Genomic DNA, 22,731 nt, shown 5'->3' with positions numbered 1-22,731 from the left:
TAGTTACAATTTCAAAATGCAGTGGCGTTGCATCTGGCTACATAAAGGGATGTAACAGTACATGCCCTAGACCAGTTTGAGACTCAGCTGCTACGATGTACAACACAGTACACCAGAGGTGCACCTACATGGCCAGTGGAAATGAAGCATAAGATTGAGACTTTTGATTCGAGATAGGGTTGACCTCTCTGTCTCTGTCTCTGTCCAGCCCTGCTATGTCCAGTCGGTGGACTGTGTATCTGGGATTACAGACCCAGCTGAGCTCTAACCCGAATGCACAGTTCAGGGGGGTCCAGCAGATCATCGTCCACCCCAGTTACGACTCTACATCCAACAACAATGACCTTGCTCTGCTGAGACTGAGCAGCAACGTGTCCTTCACCAACTACATCCAGCCCGTCTGTCTGGCGGACAGCAACAGCACCTTCTACAATGGCACTGAGTGCTGGGTCACTGGCTGGGGCAACATTGCCTCTGGAGGTAAACATATATTTTTTTACATGTCCGTCTCATTCAACAAAAGGGGTCTAATTTGAGGTTTTTAGCCGATTCTTCATCACTCCTCTAATGCTTTATGAGAAATTTACCCTGAAAAACTCCCCTAATAAGCAGATTCTGTATAGAACAAACACATGCATAGCTGTGTAGTGTTCAGATGTAACAGTAATGAGGTAGAATGCATGAAGGATAAACAGACTTATTTATTTCAAAAAAATGGGTTAGCTTTCAATTATAATATAATTCCCAAGAAGGGATGATATGATTTTACCTTTGAACTGGAAGCACTTGAAGCCTGCTACCAAAGCTGCTGACAGGCATCTCTGTGCTGTGTGAGAAATCCAATTTGTAAAGAATCCACAGAACAACAGAGAATCTGTAAGGTCTTTCTTAGTAAATAGTAATATAGAGCAACAACAACAATATAGACTGCAAAGTCGCAAGTGTACGTTTAACTCTGAGAGTGTACACTTTACACTGAATAAGTATACATATAAGTCCCACCAAACCAGTGGTAAATTCACACTTTATCAAGTGTTAAAATAAACTAGTTTCAGGAGTTGTCTAATAACACAAAGTGCTTAAATCAACTTCATGGCAATGCCGAAATACCTCCAATGTAGGGTTAAAATGAACTCTGCAGTGTACATTTGACATTTTTTATCAGATGTACATGCCCTCTAATGTGGGTTAAACAGGAAATATAACAGTGTTAAATCAAAACTAACACAGTTACATTTAACACTGTCCCAGGGCATATATGGTTCCACTATAAACACAGTAAAAAGTCAAATATATATATTTACAATTTAGTTTAAAGAAAATAAATAAATTAACATTGGAATTTCAACACTACAAATTTTGCAGTGTAGAGACATAGGTGACAAAGGATACAGAGGAGTCGATGAATATCAGTTAAATGGTGATTAATATGCAAGACTAACAGGTTATATTGGCTACTGAAGAATAAACAATATAGATAATGAGTAAATATGATGCCCCTCTGTCCTGCCCTTTGGTATGGTCACACCCACAGGGTAGCCATACCCAAGTTTGCCAGCAGAGGCCTCTATTGCCACATCGTTGCCATACTTCGGCTCTACGTTTAGCTATCCTGACTATTGAATTATAACTTAAATCATATTCCCCACTCTTCAGCCCCCTTATTTAAACACCTCTCCAATGTGCATTCAAAGTGAAGTCTTGTCTTGCCTCCAGTTATATCATTCTAAGCCTCTACCAGAGTTGTAATGACTCAAGTCCATTTTTGGATGACTCGACGCAAGTCAGTAATATGAAATGAAATGACAGTCCAAGTAGCAAGCTGTCCTTTTCTGTGCATAAGTACAACATTGTTATAAGTTCAACTCAAATATGAAATTTTCTTGATTAAATGCATATATTTTACTTGGTTGCATCAATTTTTAATTGATACAAAATCCTACTTGATTTTTAAATATGATTTCTCATAATAATAAAACTAAACTGGATTCTTCCAGATTCACTAATCCTTCATGAATACATCAATACAAATAAACACACTGTAAATTAATGTCCCAGCTGTGATGTCTTTCAGTACCTCTGGGAGGTAACCAGACCCTGCAGGAGGTTGAGATACCCATCATTGGGAACAATCAGTGTGGCTGTCTGAACGACGTGGTGTTTGGAGCAGGCAGCATCACCAGCAACATGCTATGTGCTGGACTGCTGGAGGGGGGCAAGGACTCCTGTCAGGTAGAGACACTTACGATTATTATGGTCTTCTTTCTGATACTATGTATGTTCTTCTGGGTTTCTACAATAAACAATTTGATTAATTGTTTGTGCTGATTAATACAAAACAACAAAGACAAACACAATGTCACCCTCTTATTTGAAACTTTTCTTATGTTTCTTCTTAGTCTTACAGTGTCTCTCTTTCTCTTCAGGGAGACTCTGGGGGTCCCTTGGTCTGTAAGCAGGGCTCTGCCTGGGTTCAGGCTGGCATTGTGAGTTTTGGAGAAGACTGTGCCAAACCCAATTTTCCTGGGGTGTACACCAGGGTGTCCCAGTACCAGGACTGGATCGAATCACAGGTGGGGAACAGCACAATAGGTTTTGTGATCTTCACCTCCAACGGCATTGACCCTGACAGCAGTTACATATGTGAAGTAACAACACCGAAAACAACTACTGCACCAATTATTGAGCCAAACCCAGGTAAGACCTGATACAAGTCCGATGTACACCTGACAGAGGCTGCCAACACTTTTTAGGAAGTGATTGATGCGGCAGCCTGTAATTCAAAATGTAAATGAATCGACCAGCATTCTCAAACTCTTAAATGGGAGGTCGCTGATATTGCCTCTTCTATTTAAAAAAAATTAAAGTTAATCAAGATGACACCAGAACTGACCTGCTGCAAATTAATAAATGTAATGTCCACATAGTTACCATTTAAGAGAATATGGTAGATTTGGAAGACAGGAGTCACCACTGCACTATAAAGCTGGTTGGTTTTCTGGAAAGGGGATGACCGCATTCACTATTTTCAGTGGGAAATCCCACAATGGTACCCAGACCTGAAGCCCTTCCATGACCACCCCTTTCTGGAGCTAACTACAGCGGATCGTGTTTATGCCAGAGGTCCTTGGGATTCCCACAGACCCCACACTCTTATTGTCCAGTGTCTGTGTTATAATGATCATCAGCAACTTCTCCAGTTTGCACAAAAATCTGCTCTGGTCTTTGGGCAATGTCAGATGATATAATTTTATGTGGACTATTCTGCTGCCACTGCCATGAACAGGGCATTTAGGAAAATCACAGTGAAGCTTCGCACTCAACGAGTAGATCATTTCCTGGAAGTCAACCACAGTGGGAATCATTCATCTTTTCCTACTCCTGATGAAACGGCTTCCTTTTTTGTCCAACACTTTCAAGATGCTACGAGGTGAGCTGACCCCTCACGCAGAGCCCTGCATTTCTAAGCTCTCAACCCAGATCAGGTATTGAAATCAATGTACTAGTTACCAACATTTTGCTACAGTTACACTCATGGAACAGGGACTTATATTTTTTGTACTTTTTTCCTTGTTCTTTGACTGTCTGTGACCCTACAGGTTTGAGCAGTATTCTATTTATTCAACCTGTGCCACTATTCAACCTGGTGGTGTTTTTTGTTTGTTTGTTTTGTTGACCACATAGCTCATTGTTGTTCAATTTGCAGTCTGTGATTTTTCAATTAGCAAAGTGGTCGGCTCACGGCAGGCCCATGAAATGTTGGTTCATGATGACAAATGTTGTATTGGGTTGGGGGGAGGGGGGATGGTTTGGGGGATCGTTCTGGGATGTATGTTCTATAGGGAGGGGGTTGGATTGTTTTGTTCCCCATCTTCTTTTTCTTCGGGGGTTCTTGAGGAGACAATGCTTGGTTTTTGGATGGCAACCTAAGAGGGGGAAATGTTGGGGACCCCAGCTGTGTTCTTGTTCTTTGTTACCATAACCACACAACTATATTTATTCTTGGTCTTTCTATAGGATCAGAATGTTGTGCTTGTATACTTCCCTTCTAGTGTATGTTATTTCTAGTGTACATGTCTCCTCACATGGAGCATGCATAATTTTGTACATGTCTCTCTGACGCTTAAACTCTCCTTTGATATCCATCACTAATCGGGTTAGAAATATTAAAATATTGTCCTGGAATGCCCGAGGCATAAATATTCTCAAGAAGTATATTAGCTGTGTTTTGCATGAGAAAAAAAAAAAGATGCTGCCATGATACAAAAGTCTCATCTTTGTATAACTAATTTGTTATCAGATCTCTCTGAGTTTAATTATAGGCACTGATATTAATTTCATAATTAATCCAGCTATAGACGAATCATCTATGCAGCACTGAAGTTCCCAACAAGCTGCATCTGCAACCCTTAGGAGATTTACATTTGACCTTGGTTTAGTTGATGCATGGCAAATAGTTAATCCATCTGCTAAATACTTTACTCTACTTTCTTCCAGAAATAAGTCCTTCTCTATGATTGACTTCTTGCCTGAAAATCTTTAATTTCTCAACTACACATTGTCGATATTCTATCATTGACTTAATCAGATCACAGCACGATCTCTCAATTGACTTCTTTTCGTACTTAACTTCAAGCCAAACTTGATGAGTTTCTTGCTTTTAATTGCATTTCAGTCAGTGATCCTCACATATTATTTGATGCAGTAAAAGGTTTTATTAGAACTAATGCCACATTCTTTTATTCTAATCTCAACAAATCTCGTTTATATAAAATCCAAAATTATCCTATAAAAAATTTGCTGAAGAGATATTTTTTTGAAGCCACTGCACTTTAGATATAGCTAGGAGAGATCTAAACGATTTGCTTAGACGACGTGCAGAGTTCTTTATACATAGGGCCAGACAGAATTATTATTTCAATGGTAGCAGATTGAGCCACCGTCTTGCTTTACGGCTTTGCAAAAATGAAAGCTTTGCCAACATCTTTTCTATTACAAATGCAAGGGGTGATATTATCATTTACCCAGCTTTAATCAATTCTGAATTTCATTCCTTTTACTTCAAATTATGTAGCTCTGATATTACATATGACAGTTGCAAATGTAAACAATTTTTTGAAAGCCTGCAGTCTTTCACATAGCGAGTCTGCAGACCTGGGTTCTCCAATCTCTTGATTTGAATTCAAAGATGCACTGCAAAGGCACAAGAACAAGGGCAGATCATCAGGTTTGATAGGACTACAACTGAGTTTTTCTTACCTTCTGGAATCAGTTGGGGACCCATACTATTGGAGATGGTGCAGAGAGCCTTAGAGTGGGTTCTACAGGTATTATCTCTTTATTACTGAAGCAGAAAAAGTACCCTTTCCTCTGTTCAAGTTATTGCCCCCTGTCTGTAATCAATTCTGATGTTAAACTGTATGCCAAGGTGCTTGCACATAGACTTGAAGTTCACATGACCAAATTAATCATCATGATCAAACAATATTGCCAACTGATTACGTGTGTTGTCTCCGGCATGAAATGTTCTGTCTTTGGATGCTGAGAAGGCTTTCGATTCTGATAGAATGGGGCTATCTCTGTTCTGTATTAGAGCATATGGGGTTGGGCTCTGACTTCATTAAAATTATTACAATTTATTATTACAATGTAAACCCCTCAATCTCTTTTCAATCTCTAGAAGAACTCAGCAGGGATGTCCACTCTTTCTGCTCCTGTTTGCAATTTCAATAAAGCCCCTTACACAGGCAATTCATTAAACTGTGGATTTTGTTCCCTATTAGCATCAAAAACACACATCGCATTTCACTCTAAGCTGATGATGCACTATTATTTTTTGAAAATATTCCCTAATCAATACCTGCCATACTTGATATTTTTTGATTATTTTAGTGCACTTTCAATTTATAAGATTAATTGGTCTAAATCATTTATTGGTCTAAGCTTCACTACCCTTAAATTCAGGAATGATAGATATGACTGTTCCCGCTAATATTCCAGTGGTTAGGCATTTTTGATATCTTGGTGTGGAAATGTACCCATTGTTGCAAATTACTGTACTAACTTAAATTAATTACTTGGAAGAATTTAGATAGATTTAGACAGGTAGATGCAGCTTCCCAATATGCTACAAGCCTGTATTTCTACAATAAAAGTAATATACTGCCACACATAAACTTTATCAGTTCAATGGTGACACTACAATTTATTGGATTAAATTGCAATCTTTAATCTCCACATTTTTGTGGAATGGTAAATGGCCATGTCTTAAACTTCATATTTTGCATTGCGAAAAATCATCAGGAGGATTATTTCTACCAAATTTCAAACTTTTGGTGATTTGTATTGCATTCAGCAACAGTTTGGCTTGAGGCTGGTGCACATGTCTTTTGGCAACAACTAGATGAAAATCTAGTCTCACCTCACAGGTTACAAGAGCTTATTTTTTCTGGTATTTCCCTCAGACAATGCCAATTCTAATTTGTTCCTATCATTTGGGCGATTGGTCCAAAGGCACATTGGAAGTTCCCTCATTTTTCACAATGCTGTACTACTATCTGGTAGCCTACCTTTTATTTTTCTTTGGTGGTATAATAACAGAATTCACATTCTAGTAGATGTCACAAAAGACAACTTTCTTTGCACATTCCAGGACCTCCAATCGCAATATGGTTTGCATAGTACTTCTTTTTTTTTCTATTATGCCTTTGTTCCGCAATGCATACATGTGGTGTTCCTTTGGCTACAGAACTGCCGTCTCGCCCTGTACTCAATATACGGAATGTAAGCGGTAAAACAACAGGAATGGTGTTCATGTTCTATTTCCTTCTACTGAGAGCCTCATATAAATCACTAATAATTAACAGTATTTGGAACAAGGATTTGCCCTCTGCTGATCATGATATCTCTTGGAACAGTGCCTGGGACAATTTGAACTGTGCTTCTAATTCATTGATTCATTTTAACTTAATCAATAGAATATACTTGACTCCCCGGAGACAATTTCATTTTTTTCATATGGTATCGGAGTGTCCAGATGTGGCTGTGTTTTGGGGTCAGGTTTGATCAACCCTATCCAATGTTCTTGTGAAAAATATCCCTTCTCTCCATTAATCCTTTTATTCAATGATGATTCAGAGCTTGATTTGTCTGTCTATGCCACAGAAACGGATTTGGCTGGCTGTCATTACTGCCGAAAATTGATGATTGCTCTGTATTGGCAGAATGTGTTGCTAAATATTGTACATTTGTAGCTTTCGGTCACAAGGCTGCATGGGGCCAGTGGACTGAGGGCTAGGCAGCGGTGGCTGACAATATTAAAACTTTACGAATCCTATCCTCAACTACTGCTTGCCTGAACAAGATTGTTGATATTCTCTGTGGGCTTGGGAGGGATGGATTACCACCATTGGGGCCATGGAGTGAGGGGTGTTTTGAGCAAAAAGAAGACGAAGATGACGAACAAGAAAAAATAATTAAAACAAATAAATAAAAAATTGATAATAGAGATTAACAACCAAAAAGGTATCTAGGTATTGTTTCTCTGTAGGTTTACTAATTCCTGTTGTGTCTTACAGTAGAAATCTGTGGTCGGCCCATAGGATCAGCGGACTGGCCCTGGCAGGCTAGTCTGCACCACGATGGGAATCACGTCTGTGGGGGATCTCTGCTCTCTAGCCACTGGGTGATGACAGATGCACAATGCTTACCCAGGTAGACTCAGATCACCCGCCCTGTCCACACAGCACCAGTTATCAGGGCCCTGTCTGCACTGTACCAAGGGTTACTCTTATATCTGTAACACCAATGATTTTTAATGCTGAAAAACTGGCCTTGGAGTAAAAAAAACAACAAGTGGCTTTAGCCATTAGGGGTCCAGCACAATATGTATTTGTCAAATATAAGAAGACATGCAGGGTCAATTGGGATGATATACTGAGCCTGCTCAGTTTGTGTTATACTGGATATATGTGGCACTGTGTTCATTAAGCTTAAACACATTAAAAATAGTTACTCCAAACAAAGCAACTCTTCAGACATTGTGACACTATTAGTGTCTGTTTGTTTTAACCACTCTGTCTCTCCCCATCTCCCTCTCTGTCCAGCTCTGCAAATCTCAGCCAGTGGAGGGTGTTTCTGGGCAGATTGAATCAGAATGGATTCAACCCTTTTGAGGTGTCAGCGGGAGTCCAGAACGTCATCCACAGCACCTTCAGTGGCCCCAACATCGCCCTCCTGAAACTGGACACTACAGTCTCCTTCATCAACAACATCTTGCCCATCTGCCTGCTAGGTGTCGGTACCTTATTGGGCTCTGGTCTCGACTGTCAGGTTACTGGCTGGGGTAATGTGACCGGAGAGGGTGAGTCAGGCCTATGAAAACAACTACAGGGACACTGTTGATGTCAGATGATGTCTTGATTGTTCCATTCCTGAATGACAGGCCAACCTCTGGGAGACCCATTTGCAATGTTCACAAAGCAGACACACAGAGTGCTGCTACAGGAAGATGATATTTGTTCCCTGTCAGGGTCTTTGAAGGCTGATCATATTTAACTTCACAGTAATGACTGAAAACTAATGTCTGTCTCTTTGCCAGCAGGGATGCTTGAGATAATGAATGCAAGGCTCACCCAGTGTGTCAACGCTTCCTCTCCTGACATAATCTGTACTGAACCCCTGGACCTGAAGCAGGTACCTGCACCTCTTTTTTAAGAAGTTTCTTATTTTCTTTTGGGCTCAGAGTGACAGTAAAGTAATTGCATCCAGTTCATTATTGTGAGCAACAAAACCTGTGTCTCTATCAGGCTCAGTTCTGTGCATGTCCAATCAATCAGCATGCCTGCCAGATATAGAATGTACTCTAATGTCATGTCACTAAGTCTCTCATGTCTCTATACTGGTGTCTGTGTGTCTCTCTCTGTGTCTCTCACCAGGGATACTTGGGTGGTCCCCTTGTCTGTAACCTCTTCTTCGCATGGGTTCAGGTCAGCGTCATCACCGTCAACAAAGAGGATCGCGCCCTCCTGCCCAGGGAGTTCGCCTACATAACCAAATTCGAGAACTTCCTGCGGGAGAATGTGGGCTCCAGCCTTCCCATCCTTAGACCCATCTCGAGCTCTGCTCCCAAGGCCATCCAGGCAGTCTCACTTATTCTTTTCCCACTGCTGGCAATCTGGATCTAGGCAGTGTGACCGAACTCATTGCCGGCCTCTTGTTGCTCCTCATACAAGCATACTAACACTAAATGTTCTTAAAAATAATTTATGAAGCATATCATTGATTTGGGAGAGGATACACTATTATTAGGCCTTATAGAGAAGCAGAGCCCAGTGATTCCATAGCTTTAATTTTATTACTGGAGCAATCAACAATCTCAAGTACTGTTCTCTTCATTCAGCTTCGCTGTGAAGTCTTCCCAGAAAACACTGATCAAATTAATCGAGTTACCCTTCCATGTAGCAAATAATAGCAAAATACCTCTAGTTTGATTACACCTGTAAACATATTATTAGGTGCCAGCCAAAAGTTAAAAAACAGCATTTTACAATCTAAAACACTCAGGAGTTAATCATATTGTTTTAAAGTTTAACTTTAAATCTGACTTAATACAAATTAAAAAAAATATTATTAGTTGCTTTATCAATTTGTTTGTTTATGTAGCCTATTGTGCACGGAGGAGATTAAGAATAGATTGTCATATAATATACACACCAACCAACATTACCCTAAACATGACCCTGTCCATTTTACCAGCTTCACATAGCAAAGTCAAAAAATCGGAAGCACATTAAAAAACTCAGAATAAAAAAATAAAATAAACATGTGCTACCTACAACTAGGCTATTACTGCTGTCTACTAAAGCCTTTCTCAGCACTGTCACAGTCTCACCTGCTATTCCTTCAGATCACCACCTGAGGTCTCTCTCTCCCGAGTATTAATCCCTGTGCTGCTCTCTCTCTGTTCCCGGATCAATCAGTCACATTACATTCCTTTCATTCACGTGCACTTGTTCTGTCTTTCCCCTCTCCCCATTGGTCTTTTACCCTTTACCCAGTCGTCCCATTCTCCTTAACACAGTATATAAACCCCTTTGTTCCATAGTCTAATTGTGAAGTCTTGCATTCTCTCTTGAATCATTTCTAAGCACTATTCCTTGTTTACTGACTGTGTTTCGACTCCTGTTTTCCTGTCCTTGACCACCTCTTTTGGATCTCCCAGTTTAACCTGTTTGCCTGATCGATCGACCCTGAACTGTTTCTGGTTTCCCTTCTGGATTTCCCCTCTTGGATTGTTTGCCTTTCTGCTTTGCTACTAAAGAGCCTGCATTTGGATCTATCCACCTTGCCTTCGAGAACATTACAAGCACCTTCTTCTGCAATGTTATTTTTGTTATTAATATTGTTGATGGCCCCTTCCCACACCTATGGACTTTACACTTTTATGTGCATCGCTCCATTTATATAGACATGGAGAGTTTACATTGGCAGGATTTCTGAATCAGATCTCACTGTAAGAGGATTTGAACAGGATTTGAAGTGTCATGTAAAAAAAATATTGAGAGGCTATGCTCCACAAACACATTTACATCTCTTTCAAAATGATACTGCAGGCAAGGATGAGCCATTGTAGATGGATGGGAGTTTGAAGTCAGCCAATGGCATTTTTGTTAGCCAGGCAGGTTGTCCAGAGTGTTGCCTGAATACTTTTTACACATATGGACTATGCTTTAACACATTTGTATGCCTTTTAAAATTAGAAATTAGACATTATTGATGTGAGTGTGGAATGTTAAATATTGCAATGCAAGGCTCTCAAGCAGATAAATATATTATCTGTCTTTTCAAATAAATTGTAAACACAACCCTTAGTAACCTGCTATATTTTTTCCTAAAACATCTATAAATTGTGTTCCTTTTACCTCCAGTAGACAATGTATCAGGGTGCAGGGGAAACAAAATCACTTAAACAGAAAATATAACACAGATGTTCAAATATACATCTCCATGTTAATATACAATTTCAATCTTCAGTAGCTTAAGTAGCCCATGTGCGGAAGATTCATACATTTAAACCTAACAATTGTAAATGAAAAATAAAAAAACTCCTTACCAGTGCCACCTGCCAAGTCTGTTTGGTTCTTGTGGTAAAATCTATGCCTCTATCAGCAAATAGTAGTGTGGTCCTTTTAGATTTACCAACAGTATGCAAACTTTTATGTAGTTATGTGACCAACCTCTTTTATTTAAAAGTGAAGACAAGACTCAATGAACTCCATAATGCAAAAATGAGGTGGATCTATTGTAGGGTGACTATGCTACTATGAACAGGCACCAGGACTTAATAACTCAATGTTAAAGTTCGTCAATATTGTGACCCTGGAGCAGAATTCAGGGACAGACAATCACAAGGTAATAATAATAATTACAACCAAAGATAAAACTCCAATTCAAATCTACACAACAAAATTCTACACCTATACATAAAAGGCATAATGCCCACCACTGGCTACGGTGAAAAGGAGCAAAGGGACCATTCAATGTCCTACCTTTCAGTCTTTGAAATTCCCCCAGTACTATCCAACATCTCATGGAACTTATACTGGCTCATATGCAGTGGACCCAATTTTGAATCTAGTTGGACGTTATTATTGTCTTTAGTAAGACATTCAATGAGAATTTGGTGCATTTGGGACAAGTGTTGGGGAGTTTGGGATGGGCCAACTTGAAGATTAAGATGAATAAATGTCAACTGTTTCCTTCACAAGTACAGTATTTGTGACGTGATTTCTGGCGAAGGGATCTCATCTGACCCAAATAAAGTGGAGGCTAGTCAGTCATGGCCTGTACAAAAGATGTCGATATTCTAGGATTAGATTCTTATAGACGCTTTGTAGCTGAGTTTGCCACTAAGCCCAGCCTCTCCATCGACTAAAAGAGGAGGGTGCCAAGTTTTTGCCTACCATCATGCTTTTGATGTGCTGAAACAGTGTCTGATCCATTCTCTATTCTTGGTCTACCTAGAGATGAAGATCCAGTTTCTACTGGATACGGATGACAGTAACGTGGACATAGGGGTTGTTTCATGGGGACTGTGAAAGAGTGATATCTTATGATAGCCATAGTTTAACTAAACAAAAATGCTATTATACCACCACCAAAAAGGAACTACTTGCATTAGTAACGTTCTGTGAGCACTTTCAACATTTCTTGCTGGTTAAGGTGTTCACTCAAAGAACTGATCATGGGTCATTGTGGTAGTTGCACAATTTTAAAGAACCCGAGGGCCAGTTGGCATATTGGCTGGAATGTTTGGCACCATTTCAGTATAGATTTGTGCATCGCCCAGGGTGACATCATCAAAATGCAGATGCATTATCACGGCAACCACAAGAGGGCACAGTTGCCCCTGCCTGTTTAATTCTAGCTGGTGAGACCAATCAAGTGGCTGACAATACATTCCAGCAGGCCAAAATGGGGACCCTGATTTGAGTAAGCTAATACAGTATAAGACTAAAGGAAGAGAGCGGTGTTCAGTACTTCCACCTCATCTTGAACAGAGGAAGATCTTGGGAGTGTGGGGGCAATTGACAGTGCAAAATGGCCTTTTAAAAAGATTGCTAAAGGACCCTACCCAGTTGATATTAGAACAGATTGTGTTGGCAAGGTCATTAGTACCAACTGTATTGCAGTCCTTGCATTATGGGGGGGTCATCTCTGGGTAGCAAAACTGAAGGTGAAGGTTAGGGATCGATTCTATTGGCCCGTGTAGGCAAAGGAAAATGAGCACATGGTTGGGAAATATGAAGCTTGAAATAGATTTAAAACTACAGGTGTTTCCCCCCGTGCCCCCATGTGCCCTGTTCAGATAGACAAATGGTGTTCAATCGCCATATATCAATGATCGTTTAAAATATGATTCCATGGTTCATGATCTGTATGACAGACAAAGAACTTCCACTTGTTTCAGATTGGTAGCAGAAAGATTAAATGCATACTTTTAGGCACCCCTGCCACTAGAGAAGAGAGAGAGAGAGAGAGAGAGAGAGAGAGAGAGAGAGAGAGAGAGAGAGAGACTTCAACTTCACTGTGTCTGCTGTTCTGCGGTTCTGCTGTGTGTGGTGGTTAATGACAGGTTTACTGCCCTTCCTCCCCCTCCCCCTTTCTCTCAGGTTTCATTTATCAGATTAGGTGTGATTATCCAAGAAGATGTCCATGATTTCTTCCCCCTTTCCTCTGCCTTGCTCGCTCCTTCCTCTATGCAAAGCTGTTCATTCCTGCAGGAACCAATCTCCTTTCTGTCAATGTATAAATTCTGTCTTATCCTTCAACTGCTAGAGAGAGACAGAGGGAGAGTGAGAGAGAGAGAGAGAGAGAGAGAGAGACAGACAGACAGAGTGCGAAGGTGGCAGGAGGGGGAGAGGAAATCAGAATGTTGAAAGGTGAAGTTATAAAAAGAGGAGGAGGGATTGAGGGCAGTATGACAAAGAAAAGCTGTTTCCATGCATGATTGTCACCTGGGAACCTGAGAGAAGGGAGGAGAGAGAGCTGACACACAAAGTGCACTTTGGGACCATGTCACACTGGATCGGTTTGGTTTTATTGGTGTTTTTGACCTCATTCAAGGGTAAGCAGTGGTCTTCAGATCCCAATAACAGCATCATTTACCAAGAGGCGTGTGTGTCAGGTTAGCCTTGCTCTAGCCTCTGCACTGTCCATGACTCAGAAATCTGGGTTAGGGGTTAGAACTCAAGGGGTAGGGCTCAAGTGTGACCATAAATAAAGAGGATAGAAAAACAGAGCCACAGAACATTTTACTTGTTGTCGAAAGTCTCTTCCAGAGACTAAGCTCTGAACTAGTTGGTGTAACATATCTCACTAAGACAAATGAGTAGGGTTTAGAAAAATCCCATGTTAGGCAGTGGTACATACTTTTCCTGCTGGCTTACAACTGCAACTATATTAATCACCTGTAGATGTCACTACACTACATCCCTCCTCTTAGACGAGTACTTCCACAAATCTGAACATGAAATACAATTTACAGTTCCTTCTAACATATTTCAAATTACTTTTCTTAATGTCAGCCAAAATTAACTAGCTTTTCTCTCTTAGATAACAAAACATAAAATTACTTCTGTTCAGAAAAATAACAACTTAAATATTCTTTTCTTTTGTTTGTTCACCATATAAAACATAAACATGTTCTCATTGTAACTAAAACCACTGATGACTAGGGGTAAACTGCCCTACCACTGAGACAGTGCCAGAGATTATTCTGCTCCAGTAGGCTACTGTCTATCTAACATAATCATTAAGTCTGACATGAACAATTCTAGCATGCTGAGGCCTAGGCTCCAGTTGTAGAGCCTCAACAGCTTGCTCAGGTGGTCTGCTAGTCTCAGCCCAGAATTCTGCATCCACAAGGCCGTTTGTGGACTGTGTTCCTGCAGGTGAAATCCACCTTCTAATAGATGAAACATGCTGCATGATCCTCTTGCATGAATTTCCTTCTCCACCACCAGGTATGGTTCTGGCTCAAAAATGGAAGAGAGTTTGTTGTGTTCAGGTTGATGTAATAGGACTCTGTCACCCTGTTGGATGGTACTCTCAACAGCCTCCCTGCTTTTATCATCAGTCTGCCTCCCTTTCTCCTTTTTAGCTGCATCAGTGAGCCAAACAGCAACATCCTGCGACTCAACTCCCAACTCAAGTGTGAGTGGTATTCTTGGCAGTTTGGTGCGCAGCTGGCGGTTGTACAGAAGCTCTGCTGGGCCACGGCCAGTGACAGAGTGTGGAGTGGTCCTGTAGGCCAGTATAAATGTGTATAGCTCTCTGCGCCAGTCTTTAGCCTCAGAATGAGCAGTGTGAATGGCTTTACACAGCGTTCGGTTCTGCCTTTCGACTTCACCATTTGCCTGAGGCCAGTATGGTGTGATGCGTCGATGATGAATGCCATTCTCTCCCAGGAAATCTTTAAATTCATTGAATGTAAATTGTGTTCTGTTGTCAGAGACAATAGTTTAAGGGAGTCCATGAGTAGTAAATGTCTCTGTTAAACACCTGACAACGTTAGTAGCAGTGATGCAGTTAAGCACACTCACCTCCACCCATCTGGAGTAATAGTCCATCGTGACAAGGAGATGCTCTCCTGATGGAAACGGTCCACACATGTCGATGGCAATGATCTGCCATGGCTTAGCTGGCAGCTCAGTGTGCACAGCAGGAACAGATCTCGATGTCTCAAAGTGTTCAGCTGGAATCCTGGCAGGACCTGATGAGCTGTTTTGCCTCCCTGTCTATGCCTGGCCAACACACTTTAGTATGCAGCCGATAGTGGCACGCATTCAATTCAAGACTTTGACCCTCACCTACCGCTGTCTTGACCACACTGCACCAAGCTACCTTCAGTCACTCGTCTCTCCATACATCCCCTCCAGACCACTGCGCTCTTCCAGTGCCAGAAGACTAACTCTGCCTCCTCTCCACTCTCCTTCCTCCAGAGCCGCTCCTTCTAATCCCTGGCCCCTAAATGGTGGAACGACCTGCCCACCGAAGTCAAAACAGCAGAGTCCTTGACCTCATTCCGGCGCTTACTCAAGACACATCTCTTCCGACAGTACTTGTAATATTAGTCCTCTATCCCTGCTAGATAGCACTTCACAGTTTTATTATGCTTCTCGCGTTCTTGATTGTTTTCCTCCTTGCTCCCTTTCCCGTAACCCTTGTCTGTAACCCTACATCTTGACAGCACTTAGCTTTCACCGTCCAGGATGTAGGAAGTCACTTACTGTACTTGTAAGTTGTAAATTGGAATTTGTAAAATATATTTTGAATTGCTGTTTTAGCCAAATTGAATTTGTAATGATTGATGCCTTGTACTTCTCTGTATTTTTGCACTTTGTTTGCACTTATGTTGTAAGTCGCCCTGGATAAGGGTGTCTGCCAAGAAATAAAAATAATAATAATATATATTTTTCCTGCTGTCTTACACACTGTAACCATATTAACCAACATATCTGGCCACACCACATACTGACTGTTACTTTTGATTTTGACCCCGCCTTTGTTCAGGGACACATTATTCCATTTCTGTTAGTCACATGTCTGTGAAACTTGTTCAGTTTATGTCTTAGTTGTTGAGTATTTTTATGTTTTTACAAATATTTACACATGTTAAGTTTGCTGAAAATGAAAGCAGTTGAAAGTAAGAAAGTAACCTGCCTAATATTGTGTAGGTCCCAAAACAGCCCTGACCCGTCGAGGCATGGACTCCACTAGACCTCTGAAGGTGTGCTGTGGTATCTGGCACCAAGACGTTAGCAGCAGATCCTTTAAGTCGTGTAAGTTGCGAGATGGTGGCTCCATGGATCGGACTTTTTTGTCCAGCATATCCCACAGATGCTCGATTGGATTGAGATCTGGGGAACTTGGAGGCCAAGTCAACACCTTGAACTCGTGATTCATCAGACCAGGCCACCTTCTTCCATTGCTCCGTGGTCCAGTTCTGATGCTCACGTGCCCATTGTAGGCGCTTTCGGCAGTGGACAGGGGTCAGCATGGGCACCCTGACTGGTCTGCGGCTACGCAGCCCCATACGCAACAAACTGCGATGCACTGTGTGTTCTGACACCTTTCAATCAGAACCATCATTCACTTTTTCAGCAATTTGAGCTACAGTAGCTTGTCTGTTGGATCGGATCACACGGGCCAGCCTTCGCTCCCCATGTGCATCAATGAGCCTTGGCCGCCCATGACCCTGTCACCGGTTCACCGCTTTTCCTTCCTTGGACCACTTTTGATAGGTACTGACCACTGCAGACTGGGAACACCCCACAAGGGCTGGAGTTTTGAAGATGCTCTGACCCAGTCGTCTAGCCATCACAATTTGGCCCTTGTCAAAGTCACTCAGATCCTTACGCTTGCCCATTTTTCCTGCTTCTAACACATCAACTTTGAGGACAAAATGTTCACTTGCTGCCTAATATATCCCACCCACTGACAGGTGCCATGATAACGAGATTATCAGTGTTATTCACTTCACCTGTCAGTGGTCATAATGTTATGGCTGATCGGTGTATATATTGTATATATGTGTATGTATATATATGTTGTAAGCAATGGTCTTCAGATCCCAATAACAGCATAATTTACCATGAGGTGTGTGTGTTAGGTTAGCTTCGCTCTAGCCTCACCACTGTCCATGACTCATACAAATGGTCACTGCAGGATTCCATTCACCCAGATAAGCAGTAATAAGGATTATGTTGTATGCTAAATGAAAACACAAATAAACACAGAAATAACTAAATAAAAATATGCATATTTCTATACAAGATGTATTATATTGTAAAACGGTGAGAAAAAAATCAAATACAAGGTTTTGGGCTACTTCCTCCTTGCTTTGTAGACCACAATCTCTGCAATGTGTTTAATGAGACATATCTCTGTGATTATGCTGTGTACCACCACACAGTGGCTACAGATTTCCTTGCCTGGCCTTGGAAAAGTGAGCTTTAACAGTAGCACTTGTGACTGTGTACTTTGGAGTGCCTTGTGCAAGTGTCCTCTGTGACATCACTGACTGTTTAGTTTACTTTTCACTCTGAAGAAAAGATATTTCCCAGTTAACTTTGAAATATATATATATTGTAGTATGATATTTATACATTGAAACTTGATATATTGGCCAAAGTTCTAAATATATATTGGTTTGATATTTATACTTTGAAGTTTGATGTAAATATATTGAAATTTGAAATATATATCAAGTTTCATTGTATAAATCTCAAAATTCTCTCTCTCTCTCTATACAAATATATATATATATATATATATATATATATATATATATATATATATATATGTGTGTGTGTGTGTGTGTGTGTGTGTGTGTGTGTGGTATATTGGTTTCAATTGAAATTACCAAATGCATTTCTTAGACAATTGTATAATGTTTTAAGACTTCTTACAGACTTTCAGTTCAGTCCTTTCATTACCTCACAGATAATCTGCCAGTAAGTCTGAGTTCAGCTACATGGCTACTGATCTGCTATTTTAACTGCATGTTGTGTCTTCTTCATCCAAAAGCTTCCACGATTAAAATAAAGGCTACCCAAAATTATCAGTAATGATTGACCAAGAAGCATTTCCTATTTTTAAACATGAATATGAAACTGTTCCAGTTTTTCTTTTGAGTTTCATTAGAATAATGGAGTAGACTTGGAGTTCTTAGAAATATTCATGTTGGTGTGCCATGGTATTCACAGTAAAGCACACTAAAGGCATGTTGAATCCATAGATAATACAAATGCAAAACTACTAAAAATACAGAAGCCTTTGCATTACATTTACCAAGGCAAATGATAAGGGGTTGGAGGGGTGAAGGGGTGAATTGAGAGACAGTAGCATTTGACCCCAAGAGCTGCAACAGCATTCATGAACGTAGGATGTGTCAGTCCATCCTATGTGCAAAAATTAAAAGGGTGTGAACATGAAGCTCTTGCAATGAAAAATATTTGACTCTGTCTTGGAAAAACCTTTGTGCCTTTTGTGTGTGTATGGGTGGTGCAAAGTCAGGTCTGGTGATGCGTGCTGAACACAAGCACAAAGAAACAGATTGTTAATTAATTATAATAGTTTTTCACTTACCTCAGATCTCAGATCACTGTAAAGACAACAAACATATTTTGCATTAGTAAACAAGAAAGCGTGTTGTGAAACAGTTGGAAGTCCCAACTCATTAATCTGTTTACGCCCTTTTCACAAATTCATCTCACATTCAACCATTTAACAGAACGTCCTCACCTCATCCAAATGTACTTGACACAGGCAGGGCAGACAGAAGGACACAATGATTTAAGACTGAGAATGTGCGGATATGGTGGCCACTACATAGATACCTAACATGTTTGCACACCTGATTTGTTCTTGTTTGTTCCCTTTCTAGTAGAATCACAGTCTCAGGCTAATGGAAAGATTGTTTAACTTATTGCTTCTCTTATTTTCAAATCATCAGTTAAATGTATCACCACATAACATACCACATAAGGTTGTTCACACCTTTAACTCCAATGTCCTCAAAGAGCTGTGAGACGCTGGACACATCTTTCCTTTAAAATAAAAACAGTGTATGTAGTTCCTCATCACAGCTGTTGCTCTGGAATATCAAAGACTCAGTGATGATTTTTTCTGTTTCTTTTCTTGTAGAATCACAGTCTCAGGCTTATGGTAAGATTGTTTAACTGAATGCTTCACTTATTTTCAAATCATAATCTTAGCAGGAAAACACAAAAGAGGATTTAAGTGAATCCAAATATAGAGAACAAGAAATAAAACTCATAACAGTATTAATAATTAAAAAATACAAATAAAATAGACACAGATTCCGATGATACCATATGAGAAGAGTTTAAGGGATAAGAAACAACACATTCACACACTGGCATAAGAGAATCAGAGCTAGAGATGACATCACAGGATATTGATGATGTAATCTAAAGTTTTAAAGTAATTCAACATCAATCATTTTGTTTGAACATACGTAATCAAGGCAAATAAACAAATAATACTTATTATTATTATTATTATTATTATTATTATTATTATTATTATTATTATTATTAGGCTTCCATGCACTTATACCCACTGTGCCACAAATTGGTATGCATGACATGCACCGCTTCAGACAAGTTACACATTTCCTGCACACTGGAATGCAGTACACACATGAAACTCTGCACATGTGTGTATGCCTCTGCCTTGAAGAGAAAAACAGAAAATGAAGTTTGTGGGGTACACGGTTTAGCCGTAATGTTGGATTTAACATGAATCCGCGTGCGAATATGAAAAGGGTTACTACTCCAGAACGATAAAGCCCAGTGCCCTGAAACTGTGCATGTATTACATAGATACTGTAATCTATCAAATGTGCAAAAAGCAAGTGACTGCGTGCAAGCACATGGCAGCCACAAGCAAATTACTGAGCATGTATGCAAAATACGCGTATTTATAAAAGCATGAACGTTGACCCCCAAAAAAACCCATGAGCCATATTCAAAAACTCACCAAACTTGGCACAATAATAAATGACAATGTTATGCTTGATTGTGGTGAGTTTTGTCACCAACGGTGAAACGGTGCACTGGTACCAATGCTGAAGGTCATGTCACATGCAGCACTGAATATCTACAGAAGAGTGAATCCTAAGGTGCTTAGTTTTCAGTGATTAACACTAGTACAAACATCTGTCAAAGCTGAAAAAGCCAAGTTGATTGGACAAAAAACATGGCTGCTATACACCAATGAAAATGACAGCCTCAACCATATACTGACATTAGTTATGTAGACCTCTACCTCCATCATGAGGACAAACTTGGAAATTGCATTCTGTATCTTCAATGCAGAAAACTTAAAACTTTCAAATGTCCATAAAACGCTTATACATGCATGAAACCTCACAAAACTCACAAGTGTTGTAGAAACCACTTATACCTACAAATGCAGTGAAAACTTCACATGATGGTGTCATGGTGTTGCTAAATATTGTGATAGGAATCTAAATTGTGAAATGCAACAAAAATCTTCTTCTCCAAAACCTAATGGCACATGCATATGCCACTTCACACACATGCATACCTTATGCCCCACTATTACGCTTGTTCATCAGAAGTTCCCTGGGTGCACGCTTTGTCCGCCATGTAGCATTCTCTGATTCCATCTTTGGTGCCTTGTAATCCATGCCACTTATACCCACTGTGGCACAAATTGGTATGCATGACACTAGTACAGATAACTACCAAGGTTGTTAAAGGCGAGTTGCCCCAGTGAAAAACATGGGTGCTGTGGGCCAATGAAAAAAAACATATGCGTCGCTTCAGACAAGTATCACATTACCTCTATACTGGAATGCAGTACACAGATGAAACTCAGCACCTATGTTTACAGTGAGGGAAAAAAGTATTTGATCCCCTGCTGATTTTGTACGATTGCCCACTGACAAAGAAAAGATTAGTCTATAATTTTAATGGTAGGTGTATTTTAACAGTGAGAGACAGAATAACAGCAAAAAAATCCAGAAAAACGCATTTCAAAAAAGTTATACATTGATTTGCATGTTAATGAGGGAAATAAGTATTTGATCCCCTATCAATCAGCAAGATTTCTGGCTCCCAGGTGTCTTTTATACAGGTAACGAGCTGAGATTAGGAGCACTCTCTTAAAGGGAGTGCTCCTAATCTCAGCTCGTTACCTGTATAAAAGACACCTGTCCACAGAAGCAATCAATCAATCAGATTCCAAACTCTCCACCATGGCCAAGACCAAAGAGCTGTCCAAGGATGTCAGGGACAAGATTATAGACTTACACAAGACTGGAATGAGCTACAAGACCATCACCAAGCAGCTTGGTGAGAAGGTGACAACAGTTGGTGCAATCAGTCTCCCTCGGTCTGGGGCTCCATGCAAGATCTCACCTCAATGATCATGAGAACGGTGAGGAATCAGCCCAGAACTACACGGGAGGATCTTGTTAATGATCTCAAGGCAGCTGGGACCATAGTCACCAAGAAAACAATTGGTAACACACTACGCCGTGAAGGACTGAAATCCTGCAGCGCCAGCAAGGTCCCCCTGCTCAAGAAAGCACATGTACAGGCCCATCTGAAGTTTGCCAACATCTGAATGATTCAGAGGAGAACTGGGTGAAAGTGTTGTGGTCAGATGAGACCAAAATCAAGCTCTTTGGCATCATCTCAACTCGCCGTGTTTGGAGGAGGAGGAATGACCCCAAGAACACCATCCCCACCGTCAAACATGGAGGTGGAAACATTATGCTTTGGGGGTGTTTTTCTGCTAAGGGGACAGGACAACTGCACCGCATCAAAGGGACGATGGACGGGGCCATGTACCGTCAAATATTGGGTGAGAACTTCCTTCCCTCAGCCAGGGCATTGAAAATGGGTCGTGGATGGGTATTCCAGCATGACAATGACCCAAAACACACAGCCAAGGCAACAAAGGAGTGGCTCAAGAAGAAGCACATTAAGGTCCTGGAGTGGCCTAGCCAGTCTCCAGACCTTAATCCCATAGAAAATCTGTGGAGGGAGCTGAAGGTTCGAGTTGCCAAACGTCAGCCTCGAAACCTTAATGACTTGGAGAGGATCTGCAAAGAGGAGTGGGACAAAATCCCTCCTGAGATGTGTGCAAACCTGGTGGCCAACTACAAGAAACGTCTGACCTCTGTGATTGCCAACAAGGGTTTTGCCACCAAGTACTAAGTCGAAGGGGTCAAATACTTATTTCCCTCACTGTATGTCTGTGCATTGAACATAAAACCTGATAATTAAGATTGTGAGGTACACGGTTAAGCCGCAATGTTGGATTTAACATGTGTCAGTGTGCAAAAATGACAACAGCTAGTACTCCGGAACCCTAAAGCCCAGTGCCCTGAAACTTTGCATGTATTACATAGACACTGCTATCCATCATGTCTGCAAGAGACAAGTGACTGTGTGCAACAACATGGCAGCCACAAGAAAATGACTGTGCACAAATGCAAAATACACATATTAACAAAAGCATATTGACCCCAGAATAACCTATCAGCAAAATTCAAAAACTCACCAAATTCTGTTACATTATGTCACTTATGACAGCAAATATCTTCAGAACTATAGCCTAATGAATTTAAATTGTCAGTGATTGAACTAGAAGAAACATCTGTCAAAGTTG

General features: G+C 40.5%; 1 protein-coding gene across 1 annotated transcript in view; it reads left to right on the top strand.

Annotated features, from left to right (window-relative positions):
- The window catches only part of LOC136768037 (transmembrane protease serine 9), a 33,552-nt gene extending 22,493 nt beyond the window's left edge, over positions 1 to 11,059 (top strand). Inside the window, exons 15-21 of the mRNA XM_066722093.1 lie at positions 209 to 480; positions 2,075 to 2,232; positions 2,427 to 2,697; positions 7,578 to 7,713; positions 8,106 to 8,362; positions 8,603 to 8,694; positions 8,937 to 11,059. Coding sequence (XP_066578190.1) covers positions 209 to 480; positions 2,075 to 2,232; positions 2,427 to 2,697; positions 7,578 to 7,713; positions 8,106 to 8,362; positions 8,603 to 8,694; positions 8,937 to 9,185 — 1,435 coding nt within the window. The 3' untranslated portion in view covers positions 9,186 to 11,059. The remainder of the gene's footprint in view (positions 1 to 208; positions 481 to 2,074; positions 2,233 to 2,426; positions 2,698 to 7,577; positions 7,714 to 8,105; positions 8,363 to 8,602; positions 8,695 to 8,936) is intronic.
- The last annotated feature ends 11,672 nt before the right edge of the window (positions 11,060 to 22,731 follow it).

Source organism: Amia ocellicauda, chromosome 14 (assembly GCF_036373705.1).
Source record: "Amia ocellicauda isolate fAmiCal2 chromosome 14, fAmiCal2.hap1, whole genome shotgun sequence".
Taxonomy (NCBI): Eukaryota; Metazoa; Chordata; class Actinopteri; order Amiiformes; family Amiidae; genus Amia; species Amia ocellicauda.
Note: the sequence above shows the minus strand (reverse complement) of the source record. Positions and strands in the feature narration are given on the sequence as shown.